Below are 13,667 nucleotides of genomic sequence, written 5' to 3'. Positions count from 1 at the left end.
GCCTGATTTGGGACTCGATCCCGGGACTCCAGAATCATGACCTGAGCGGAAGGCAGTTGCTTAACCAACTGAGCCACCCAAGTGCCCGAGCTTTACCTTCTTTATTTTGTCCCCATGAATGTGGTCCAGTGATGATAAGATGATGTTCCTTTTAGAGATCTCATGGTTTAGGAACCAAAGAAGTAGAAACAGATACTGTAGAGGTAAAGAAGAAGATGATGAAATAGGACCTGATGCTTGAGCCAAATCTTTATCAACACTGGGGAGCTCCTCTGTGGAAGCACTGGGGAGGGGATATTTCAGGTAAAAGAATGGCATCCCCAGGATCTCTGGAAGCACAGTGAGAGTAGAGGCTGACCAGATAATGAAGGCCTTATAGACCTGGCTCAAGAATTTGTCTTTTGTTTTTGTTTCTGTTTTTCCTGAGGAGGGCAACTGGGCGTAATTTAATACCTGTTTTAGATGGATCACCAGGCATTTCGGAAGCTAGATTTAAAAGCAGACTGAATTAAGGGCAGTGAGACCAGTTAGGAGGAAAGAAATGATTAGGACCCCAAATCAGGTTATAACAGTAGAGGTGTAGGAGAGGAGACATAGTACGAGTCTCCCGAGTGGTTCTGAGGAGCTAAAATTGGCAAAGTGGGTGTTCTTATTGGAGGATGGGTTAAGGTAGGCATGGGGAAATGATGAACATGTTTTTGAGCAGAAGATGATAGCTCAGTAGTGGGCCTGCTGAATTAGAGACCCTTTTGTAACCTAAGATTCCTTACCAACATATAAATGTATGGGAGAGAACCCAAGAAGGTTCTAGGTTATGAATACAGATTTGGAAGTCTTTGGAAAATGGGCATTGTTGTATGAGTATGATCACTCAGGGAATCACATGCAAGTAGAGAATTAAACTAGGACCAGACCTGTATGAAAAAGCAGCATTTGCAAAGCAGAAACAAAAATTTGAGCTAGAGAAGTAGAGTGAGGGAGTGGCAGGCAGTCATAAGAGAATGATGCTATAAATCTCAAGATTGGAGAGAGGTAGAAATTGAGGACTCAACATAAGAAAGGTTAGACATAGGGACACCTGAGTTTCTCAGTCAGTTAAGCGTCTGCCTTCGGCTCAGGTCATGATCTTGGGGTCCTGGGATGGAGTCACTGGTTGAGCTCCTTGCTCAGCAGGGAGCCTGCTTCTGTCTGCCTGCCACTCCCCCTGCTTGTGCTCAGTCTCTCCCTCTCTCTCTATCTCTCTCTCTCTGACAAGTAAAAAAATAAAATCTTGAAAAAAAAGAAAGGTTAGACATCATATATTAGGGGAAAACATCAGACTTGAGAGGGTGGTTGAAGTTTACATGAAAGCATTACAAGCAGTACAGATCTATCTTTCTTAATGTGAAATTTGGAAGGGGAAGAAGGAAAGTTGTAGTTGGCCTACATAGATTTTTTTTATTATTATTTTTCAGCTGTACTTTTGATCTGGAGAGTTTAAAAATCTTCCTACTCAGCTATTTAATTTGATCAAAGGACAGTTAGAAAATATCCTCTTTTCTAATACTAGTTTCCTTTATTTCCTAACTTTTTTATAGTTTGGAGAGCTCAAAGTAAAACATTTTTCATTTACTATTTTTCATGTCTAAGTTTTATGCCACAAGAAATATGTTGTCATCAGAGTATTCCATTTAGGTCCTATGGCTGATTAGACAAACTAACTATAAACAAGTAGACTAGCAGCTACCACTACCTGTAGTGAAAAATTATCTTGAAATACTCCATGTCACCAGAGAAACTGGTCAAGGGAATACAAGTAGGAAATATTTTAGGAGGCATTTCCTGGCCTTTATTTGATGAGCATAATCATCTGTATGATGATCAGCATATGATTCTACATTTAAGCATGTGTCATGAGATGATTAAAGTAGTTATTCGTTCTTATTTTCGCTCCCATTGATAAATACATTGAAGAATGATGTCCATATATTTGTTCATTTCATATTGAAATAACACATGCTCCATTTTTTTTCTCTTTTTAGGGGAAAGAAACACTGATGACTCCCATTCCCTTTGCTAGACCACAGGATTTAGGGCCAACAATTGCTATTGTTACTAAAGTCAACCAGATCCAGGATCATCTACTGAAGAAGCATGATATTGAGCTTTATATGCACTTGAACAGACTAGAAATCGCACCACAGATATATGGGTTGTAAGTACTAAAGTTTAAGTTTCAGCTACATCTAATTATGACTTAATGGTGGTTTCTGTATGTCTCAGATCCACAGAGGGAAGACCAGAACTGTTCCAGCTCCATTTCATTTCATATGACTTTTGTGTCTTATGTGCCAGGCTCTGTGTTATAACTTTCACATGCGATATTTCATCCAATACTCACACCAGTCCTGTTAATTGAGTGTTGTACGGGGGGAAGAAACTAAGGCTAACACTGTGTTTAGACATATTAAATAGTGAAATCTTAATTTGGATTCAGGAAGGATTGGCTCCATAATCTGCAGAGCCCAGTGCAAAATAAAACTGAATGCCCCTGTAAAAAAAAAAAAAAAAAATAGCAAGAATTTCAAGATGACAGTAGCAGATCATTAAGCCAAGCATTCTAAGAAGTACAGGGTGACACAGATCATACACACATGAAGCTAGCCCCAAACCTAAACAAACCTATACGATATCCATGTGCTTTCCATTTTATTGGGAAGTGCTTCCTAAAAGATAAATGTTCCTCACAGTAAACATAATATGGTAATCATCTTCAGCCAATAACTTCTCCAACATGCTATAGCAAAAGAATAGGGAGCCATTCCTCAGATATGTGTGTGTGTTTGTATGTATATTTATTCAGTGGCTTACTTTATAAGGTGGGTAGGAAAATTAGAAAGATTGCAGTTTTTTTTTCTTTTTTTTTTTTTATGTTATATTAATCACCATACATTACATCATTAGTTTTTGATGTGGTGTTCTGATTCATTGTTTGCGTATAACACCCGGTGCTCCATGCAGTACGTGCCGTCTTTAATACCCATCACCAGGCTAAACCATCCCCCCACCGCCCTCCCCTATAGAACCCTCAGTTTGTTTCTCAGAGTCCATAGTCCCTCATGGTTCCTCTCCCCCTCCAATTTCCCCCCTTTCATTCTTCCCTTCCTGCTACCTTCTTTTTTTTTTTTTTTTTTTTTTAACATATAATGTATTATTTGTTTCAGAAGTACAGGTCTGCGATTCAACAGTCTTACACAACGCACAGTGCTCACCACAGCACACACCCTCCCCAGTGTCCATCACCCAGCCACCCCTCCCCTCCCACCCTCCACCACTCCAGCAACCCTCAGTTTGCTTCCCGAGATCAAGAATTCCGACTTATTTCGCTCAGCATAATACCCTCCAGTTCCATCCACATCGTGGCAAATGGCAAGATTGCTTTCCTTTTGATGGCTGCATAATATTCCATTGTATATATATATACCACCTCATCTTTATCCATTCATATGTTGATGGTCATCTTGGCTCTTTCCACAGTTTCGCTATGGTGGACATCGCTGCTACAAACATCGGGGTGCACGTACCCCTTCGGATGCCTACATTTGTATCTTTGGGGTAAATACCCAGTAGTGCAATTGCTGGATCGTAGGGTAGCTCTATTTTCAGCTTTTTGAGGAACCTCCATACTGTTTTCCAGAGTGGCTGCACCAGCTTGCATTCCCATCAACAGTGTAGGAGGGTTCCCCTTTCTCTGTATCCATGCCAAATATGTCGTTTCCTGACTTGTTAATTTTAGCCATTCTGACTGGTGTGAGGTGGTATCTCACTGAGGTTTTGATTTGGATTTCCCTGATGCCGAGTGATGTGGAGCACTTTTTCATGTGTCTGTTGGCCATTTGGTTGTCTTCTTTGGACAAATGTCTGTTCATGTCTTCTTCCCACTTCTTGATTGGATCATTTGTTCTTTGGGTGTTGAGTTTAATAAGTTCTTTATATATTTTGGATACTAGCCCTTTACCTGATATGTCCTTTGCAAATATCTTCTCCCATTCTGTTCGTTGTCTTTTGGTTTTGTTGACTGTGTCCTTTGCTGTGCAAAAGCTTTTTATCTTGATGAAGTCCCGATAATTCATTTTTGCCCTTGCTTTCCTTGCCTTTGGCGATGTTTCTAGGAAGAAGTTGCTGTGGCTGAGGCCGAATAGGTTGCTGCCTGTGTTCTCCTTTAGGATGTTGATGGACTCCTGTCTCACATTGAGGTCTTTCAACCATTTGGAGTCTATTTTTGTGTGTGGTGTAAGGAAATGGTCCAGTTTCATTCTTCTGCATGTGGCTGTCCAATTTTCCCACCACCATTTGTTGAAGAGACTGTCTTTTTTCCATTGGACATTCTTTCCTGCTTTGTCGAAGATTAGTAGACCATAGAGTTGAGGGTCCATTTCTGGGCTCTCTATTCTGTTCCATTGATCTATGTGTCTGTTTTTGTGCCAGTCCCATACTGTCTTGATGATGACAGCTTTGTAATAGAGCTTGAAGCCCAGAATTGTGATGCCACCAGCTTTGCTTTTCTTTTTCAACATTCCTCTGGCTATGCGGGGTCTTTTCTGGTTCCATACAAATTTTAGGATTATTTGTTCCATTTCTTTGAGAAAAGTTGATGGTATTTTGATAGGGATTGCATTGAATGTGTAGATTGCTCTAGGTAGCATTGACATCTTCTCAATATTTGTTCTTCCAATCCATGAGCGTGGAATGTTTTTACATTTCTTTGTGTCTTCCTCAATTTCTTTCATGAGTATTTTATAGTTTTCTGAGCACAGATTCTTTGCCTCTTTGGTTAGATTTATTCCTAGGTATCTTATGGTTTTGAGTGCAGTTGTAAATGGGATTGACTCCTTAATTTCTCTTTCTTCTGTCTTGTTGTTGGTGTATAGGAATGCCATTGATTTCTGTGAAATCTGTGATTTCAGCCATTTCATTGATTTTATATGCTGCCACTTTACTGAATTCCTCTATGAGTTCTAGCAGTTTTGGGGTAGAGTCTTTTGGGTTTTCCACATAAAGTATGATATCATCTGCAAAGAGTGAGAGTTTGACTTCTTCTTTGCTGATTCGGATGCCTTTTATTTCTTTTTGTTGTCTGATTGCTGAGGCTCGGACTTCAGTACTATTTTGAATAGCAGTGGTGATAGTGGACATCCCTGCCATGTTCCTGACCTTAGGGGAAAAGCTCTCAGTTTTTCCCCTTTGAGAATGATATTCTCTGTGGGTTTTTCATAGATGGCTTTTATGATATTGAGGTATGTACCCTCTGTCCCTATTCTCTGAAGAGTTTTAATCAAGAAAGGATGCTATACTTTGTCAAGTGCTTTTTTTGCATCTATTGAGAGGATCATATGGTTCTTGTTCTTTCTTTGATTAATGTATTGTATCACATCAGTTAATTTGTGGATGTTGAACCAACCTTACAGCCCAGGGATAAATCCCACTTGGTTGTGGTGAATAATCCTTTTAATGTACTGTTGAATCCTATTGGCTAGTATTTTGGTGAGAATTTTTGCATCCATGTTCATCAAGGATATTGGTCTGGAATTCTCCTTTTTGATGGAGTCTTTGTCGGGTTTTGGGATCAAGGTAATGGTGGCCTCATAAAACAAATTTGGAAGTTTTCCTTCCATTTCTATTTTTTGGAACAGTTTCAGAAGAATAGGTATTAATTCTTCTTTAAATGTTTGGTAGAATTCCCCTGGGAAGCCATCTGGCCCTGGGCTCTTGTTTGTTGGGAGATTTTTGATTACTGCTTCAGTTTCCTTAGTGATTATGGGTCTGTTCAGGTTTTTTATTTCTTCCTGGTTCTGTTTTGGTAGTTGATACATCTCTAGGAATGCATCCATTTCTTCCAAATTACCTAATTTGCTGGCATAGAGTTGCTCATAATATGTTCTTATAATTGTTTGTATTTCTTTGGTGTTGGTTGTGATCTCTCCTCTTCCAATCATGATTTTATTTATTTGGGTCCTTTCTCTTTTCTCTTTGATAAGTCTGGCCAGGGGTTTATCAATCTTGTTAATGCTTTCAGAGAACCAGCTCCTAGTTTCGTTGATCTGTTCTACTCTTCTTTTGGTTTCTATTTCATTGATTTCTGCTCTGATCTTTATTATTTCTCTTCTCCTGCTGGGTTTAGGCTTTATTTGCTGTTCTTTCTCCAGCTCCTTTAGGTGTAGGGTTAGGTTGTGTACTTGAGACCTTTCTTGTTTCTTGAGAAAGGCTTGTATTGCTATATACTTTCCTCTTAGGACTGCCTTTGCTGCATCCAAAAGATTTTTTTTTTTTTTTTAGATTTTATTTATTTGACAGAGAGAGACACAGCGAGAGAGGGAACACAAGCAGGGGAAGTGGGAGAGGGAGAAGCAGATTCCCCGCAGAGCAGGGAGCCCGACGTGGGGCTCGATCCCAGGACCCTGGGATCATGACCTGAGCTGAAGGCAGACACTTAACTGACTGAGCCACCCAGGCGCCCCCCAAAGATTTTGAATAGTTATGTTTCCATTTTCATTTGTTTCCATGAATTTTTTTAATTCTTCTTTAATTTCCTAGTTGACCCATTCATTCTTTAGTAGGATGCTCTTTAGCCTCCATGTATTTGAGTTCTTTCCGACTTTCCTCTTGTAATTGAGTTCTAGTTTCAAAGCTTTGTGGTCTGAAAATATGCAGGGAATGATCCCTATCTTTTGGTACCGGTTGAGACCTGATTTGTGACCTAGGATGTGATCTATTCTGGAGAATGTTCCGTGGGCGCTAGAGAAGAATGTGTATTCTGTTGCTTTGGGATGGAATGTTCTGAATATATCTGTGAAGTCCATTTGGTCCAGTGTGTCATTTAAAGTCTTTATTTCCTTGTTGATCTTTTGCTTAGATGATCTGTCCATTTCAGTGAAGGGGGTGTTAAAGTCCCCCACTATTATTGTATTGTTGTCAATGTCTTTCTTTGCTTTTGTTATTAATTGGCTTATATAAGTGGCTGCTCCCATGTTAGGGGCATAGATATTTACAATTGTTAGATCTTCTTGTTGGATAGACCCTTTAAGTAGCATATAGTGTCCTTCCTCATCTCTTATTACAGTCTTTGGTTTAAAATCTAATTAGTCTGATAAAAGGATTGCCACCCCAGCTTTCTTTTGGTGTCCATTAGCATGGTAAATGGTTTTCTACCCCTTCACTTTCAATCTGGGGGGTGTCTTTGGGCCTAAAATGAGTCTCTTGCAGACAGCATATTGATGGGTCTTGTTTTTTAATCCAATCTGATAGCCTGTGTTTTTGATTGGGGCATTTAGCCTATTTACATTCAGAGAAACTGAAAGATATGAATTTAGTGCCATTGTATTGCCTGTAAGGTGACTGTTGCTGTATATTGTCGGTGTTCCTTTCTGGTCTATGTTGCTTTTAGGCAACATAGAGGACCTTTGCTTAGAGGACCCCTTTCAATATTTTGTAGGGCTGGTTTCATATTTGCAAATTCCTTTAGTTTTTGTTTGTCCTGGAAGCTTTTTATCTCTCCTTCTATTATCAGTGACAGCCTAGCTGGATATAGTATTCTTGGCTGCCTATTTTTCTCATTTAGTGCTCTGAATATATCCTGCCAGTCCTTTCTGGCCTGCCAGGTCTCTGTGGATAGGTTTGTTGCCAGTCTAATGTTTCTACCATTGTAGGTTACAGATCTCTTCTTCCGAGCTGCTTTCAGGATTTTCTGTTTGTCTCTGAGACTCGTAAGTTTTACTATTAGATGTTGGGGTGTTGACCTATTTTTATTGATTTTGAGGGGGTTCTCCGTGCCTCCTGGATTTTGATGCCTGTTTCCTTCCCTAAATTCGGGAAGTTCTCTGCTATAATTTGTTCCAATATACCTTCTGCCCCTCTCTTTCTTTTTCTTCTGGGATCCCAATTATTCTAATATTGTTTCATCTTATGGTATCGTTTATCTCTCGAATTCTGCCCTCGTGATCCAGTAGTTGTTTATCTCTCTTTTTCTCAGCTTCTTTATTTTCCATCATTTGGTCTTCTATATCACTAATTCTCTCTTCTGCCTCATTTATCCCTGCAGTTAGAGACTCCATTTTTTATTGCACCTCATTAATAGCCTTTTTGATTTTGACTTGGTTAGATTTTAGTTCTTTTATTTCTCCAGAAAGGGTTTCTCTAATGTCTTCCATGCTTCTTTCAAGCGCAGCTAGTATCTTTAAAATCATCATTCTAAACTCTAGTTCCGACATCTTAGTAATGTACTTATTTTTAGGTCCCTGGCAGTCGGTACTGCCTGTTGTTCTTTTTTTTGAGGTGATTATTTCCATCTTGTCATTTTGTCCAGAAGAGAATAGATGAATGAGAGAACAAAATGCTAACAGGGTAACAATGTCCCCAGAAAAATATACATTAAACAAGTCAAAAGATTCCTGAAACTGGGGGAAAAGAAAGGGAAAGAAAGAAAAAAGAAAAAGAAAAAGATAAAAACAAACAAAGAAACAAAAAAAGGGCCAGAATATGATCAAATATGATCAGGTTGGTGTATAGATCAGTGCCACACACTAGATTTTGGGCATATTTTGGTCTCTTAGAAGAAAGTTCCTTCCAAAATTTTAAAGAAAGAAAAACTTATATATGTACAAAAATAAGGGTTAATACGATGAAGGGATAGAATATGACTGTAGATGAAAATTATAAAAGAATTTATAGAAGGAATTGATACTGTAAGAAGTTGGTTGAAAAAAGAAGAGGATTTAAAAACAAAAGGGCGGGGAGCCAATGTGGTCAGGCAGGAGACTAGAACAAAGCCATAAACTAGAGACTTAGGATATATTTTGGTCTGTTAGAAGAAACTGTATCCCAAAATTTTAAAGAGTGAAAAACTTATATATACCAAAAATAAGGTTAACTACTATGAAGGGATAGAATATGACTCTAAAAATGAAAAATAAAAAAGATTTTTTAAAAAAGGGATTGATAAGATGTTGGTTGAAAAAGGGAAAAAGTCAAAAAAAAAGAGAAAGTTAAAAAAAAATTAACTTTGAAAGACTAAAGAATCGGGTACCTGGGTGGCTCAGTTGGTTAGGCGACTGCCTTCGGCTCAGGTCATGATCCTGGAGTCCTGGGATCGAGTCCCGCATCGGGCTCCCTGCTCGGCAGGGAGTCTGCTTCTCCCTCTGACCCTCCTCCCTCTCATGCTCTCTGTCTCTCATTCTCTGTCTCTCAAATAAATAGATAAAATCTTAAAAAAAAAAATGAAAGAAAGACTAAAGAATCATGGGAAAAAAGCCATGGATTCTGTGTGCAGTATTCCCCTAGTGCTGGAGTTCTGCCGTTCCCATTGATCGGTAAACTTGGTCTTGGCTGGCTGTTCTTGCTGTTCTTCTGGCAGAGGGGCCTGTTGCTGTGGTTCCCAAATGTCTTTGGCGGAGGCGGAATTGCCCCGCCCTTGCCGGTCCAGGCTAAGTAATCTGCTCGGGTTTGCTCTTGGGAGCTTTTGTTCCCTGCAAGCTTTCCGTACAGCTTTGGAGGCCGAGAGTGAAAATGGCGGCCTCCCAATCTCCGCCCCAGAGGAGCCGAGATCTCGGGGCCCACTCCTCAGTGCACCCCCAGAGAAAAGCAGTCACTACCGTCTCCCCAGTCTCGGGCCGCACTCCGTGCTCACCCGGCCTGTGACCGAACGTTTCTGTCTCTGGCACCCAACCCCGTGTGGAGTCTCCAAACCCAGCAGATCCCTGCGGTGTACTCCCGCGCCGCTCCTCCCGGGGGAGGAAGGGGAGTCTCCCCTGATCTGCCGCTTGTTGGGTCCCTGCTGGAGGAGCAGTGGCCTGACTGTGCCGCAGATCATGGTTTATGGCAACCCGGAGCTGAGAACCCGTGCCTCGGCTCCGTCTCTGCAGCCAGCTTCCCTGCTCCAACACCTGGGAGCTCTGCCGCACTCAGGCACCCCGGTCTTTTTTTGACCCCAAGGGTCCTGAGACCACACTGTCCCCGTGAGGGTTCCACCCTCGCTTAATCACTGGAGTGACGTCCCTCAGCGGAGCCGACTTCTAAAAGTTCCTATTTTGCGCTCCGCGGCTCTATCGCTTGCCAGAAGCGGCCGGCCGACAGAGGCCCTCTCCCGCGCCATCTATCCTCCCGAATATTGCCTCGGATTCACTTCTCCACACGTCCTACCATCCAGAAAGTGGTTGCTTCTCTGTTCCGAGTTGCTGCTATTCTTTTCTTTGATCTCCTGTTGAGTTCGTAGGTGTTCAGAATGGTTTGATCCCTATCTAGCTGAATTCCTGGGACCAGACGAAATCCAGGTCTCCCACTCCTCCGCCGTCTTGCTCCTCCCTGCAAAAGATTGCAGTTTTAATAAATATGAATTAGTTGTGTAGTGCTACAGATAATAAAAGGATCCTTTATATTGAAACAGTATAACATTTATAGCTAGTGTTGGGCATTTCCTTGGTAGATATTTTCTGCAATTCCATCCCTCAGGTAGAACATGGAAAATTGAGCAGATATTAAGATATATGTAATAAATGCTCAGTAAATATGAATTCATTATTTGAATTACAAAGAATCTCAAATAAGTCAAAGGTTTCAGACCAGAGCAGAGGCTGTTTATTTAGCCCAAAGAAAAGCATATCATTGAGTGTTTTCTTTATGTTCTCATGTGACACAGTCTTTCACTAATTGTAACTCAGCTTTCTATCTTCTTTGGAAGTCCTGAACTGTGATTAAAGATGTCTGCTGTTTGGTTTTAATGATGCTTATTTTCATTTCTGTGACTTAAGCTTGACTTCATCATTGAGAGCAGCTCCATCAGTCCTACTGGAAATGAGAATGTTGTGGGTAACATGGGTATTGGGCAGTACTATAAGTTATTAATGAGTCGTTATTTACACTTAAAAGTTTGGCTAATGTGTTTGTGATTATAGACATAAAAATTTACTTTAAAACAGCTATTGGCAAGGTCAGGAGATAAATTCTGTATTCCTCTCCACTGTGCACTCAAAGAAATGATTTATTCAAATATAAAAGCCCATTTTACACCCTCAAAAATTGTTTACTAAACTCTAGATATTGGTCTTAAATATTGGGGAAAGAAATTAATGTTGGACATATTTGTCATTTCTTTGAAATGCTGTATCATTTATTACCTCTTTGTTTGAGCTGATGCTTTACATTGCAATGGTGGTGGCATGGGCTTGGGTAAGATGATTTATAAACCATTGTGCTCAAGTTTCCTTTTCAGACATTAGTTTCCATCAGCTTTCTCTTCATCATAATGATTCATAGAGCTTCTTTGACATCCCACCAGCACCTTCCCAATAAAATTCCATGATCCATGACATAATCACTCTTAATCCTTGCAACTTTATTTTTCAGCAGTACTAACAATACCAGGGCTTGCAGTAACCGTAGCTGACTCATTTATCCCATTATTTTAGTATAGAATCTCCTCTGCATTAACTAAAAATATACATATTTTTTTGATCTTTGAAGGAGTCATTCATTCTCTTAGTTAGTCTCTACTATAGTGAAAGGAGTTTACTCCACTTAAATTTGATGGTATTATTTCTATATGTAGGGTACATGTGGTCGAATTTTCCTTTGTCTTTATGCTACCTTCAGTTGTACTACTCATCTGTATACTTCCTGTTGATGATTGTTAGAATCTTTGGGGGCCAAAGAAAAATATGAGCATAATATGAAATAGCAGTTAGAAGCACAGGCTTTGAAATGAAACAGATCTGTTTAACCACTTTGATCCTTGGTTTCTTCATTTGTGAAATGGAGATTAAAAATAATGGTACCTACTTCGTAGGGTGCCTATGAGAATTCAGTCATAATATGCAAAAATCATAGTGCTCAGTATGTAGTAAGCATTCAAGATATGTTTGGCAGTACTTTTGTTATCATTATCTGGCATTACCATTACTCAATTAGGATGTCACGGCTCTGTGAATATGATGTACTATGTGTTTCATGAACCTTTCCACCTCTGGCTTTCTGTGTTTTCTTCACCAAAGCATATGAGCTTCTACTTAAGTGGAAACAACAGCTGTCTTTTAGACCAGTGCTTCTAAAGAGACAGTATAGAAGTTGAGGAATAAATGTCTAGAATCAGATTACAATAATTTGTCACAATAATTTTGTGTCCTTAAAGCTAAAAAAAAATTTTGTAGGTTTGTACCTCATGGAAATGAATTGAAATATTTATTTGGTTTTATGTCAGTCAAGTAATATTCATTTAAATAATTGCTGATGCTACTATCCATTCCTGCTGGAAGAAAGTTGGTAATTTAGGCTGACATTCAATATTAATACTTAAAAACAATGAGTTTGCATTTTGAGTACTTTATCCTCAAGTGGGCAAATATAAAATAATCAATTTTCAGTTAGTAAAAATTATTCTTCTTTAGGATGACATCAGAATCCATAACTACATCATCTGAAATGTGCTTTTGTATGCCAACTGTTTTTTTACAGAATTTTAGTTTTCAAACAAGTATTTTCTTGTATACCAAAATACTGTAACAAAATTAGGAAACGATATGATAAAAATGTCAGTAATGAATATGTCAGTGGGAAATGTTATGAGTATTAAGAATTTGTGTAGAATGGGAAGTAAATCATAAAAATGTGTTTATTACATGTGAGGAGAGTGATAGCAACATGAAATTATAATCCTGTTGAGTCCAGGTTTCTCATTCTATCAATCTTGAGCAGTTGCATGGTACATTAAAATTTATTTAAATCTACCTTATAGGGCTGCCTGGGTGGCTCAGTCGATTAAGAATCCGACTCTTGATTTCAGTTCAGGTCATGACTTGAGGATCTTGGGATGAAGCGCCCCATTGGGCTCTGTGCTGAGTGTGAAGTCTGCTAGAGATTCTCTCTCTCTCCCTCTGCCCCTCCCCCTGCTCGCACGCATATGGGCTCTCTCTTGCTTTCTTTCTCTAAAATAAATAAATATATCTTTTAAAAAAATTTGCATTATACTATGGTTATAATTATCACTAAGAGAAAGATTTTGTAATTACTCCATTTTTAAAAATAGTTTTTGTTCTGGTTTTTGTAAGAGAATATTATGTGGAAGTCTCCTGATATGGCAGATACACCATATACAAACATATTTGTTGCATTTTGCTGATAAATTTATTTAACAAAATTAGAATTCTAATTAGTGTAAAAATATTAATTGTACTAATATTGGCTAAAGTCATTCCAAATTAGCTTATCTTAATTTTAAATAAATTGATGGTATTTATCTTGAAATATGAGAATAATTACCCATGAGATCTTGAATATTGTATAATAATTTGCTTATTAATGCTATTATTTTATGTACTTAAGTACATTATCCCCTGGATAATTGTAGCTGGTTTTTCTCTTACAAAATGTTAAATCAGTCAACTTACTATTTAGTTTAAACAAAAGTAATTTGAAGTTAAATGTTCAATTCAATGTAAGTGATATTATAAAATAATATTTTCTAACAGTAATTTACACTGTGTTTTTCATTAACTTTATGAAAGATTACTCCTGTTGCACTTCAAAGTTTCTCTTGCTTTAATTCAAATAATATTTTGAGTTGTCTTTTGTTTGCCAATTATTGATGGGTATTAGATTTATAAAAAATTAAGTTCCATAGGGGCCTGTCATTGCAGAGTGAT

The 13,667-nt window shown here is 38.7% G+C and overlaps 1 protein-coding gene across 1 annotated transcript in view; it reads left to right on the top strand.

The window, feature by feature from the left end:
- TBC1D5 (TBC1 domain family member 5) overlaps positions 1-13,667 on the top strand; it is a 412,307-nt gene that overhangs the window by 192,202 nt on the left and 206,438 nt on the right. Inside the window, exon 12 of the mRNA XM_044920546.1 lies at positions 2,022-2,194. Within this exon, the coding sequence (XP_044776481.1) occupies positions 2,022-2,194 (173 nt within the window). The remainder of the gene's footprint in view (positions 1-2,021; positions 2,195-13,667) is intronic.

This window comes from Neomonachus schauinslandi, chromosome 1 (assembly GCF_002201575.2).
Source record: "Neomonachus schauinslandi chromosome 1, ASM220157v2, whole genome shotgun sequence".
Taxonomy (NCBI): domain Eukaryota; kingdom Metazoa; phylum Chordata; class Mammalia; order Carnivora; family Phocidae; genus Neomonachus; species Neomonachus schauinslandi.
This window is presented reverse-complemented; position numbering and strand designations above follow the sequence as displayed.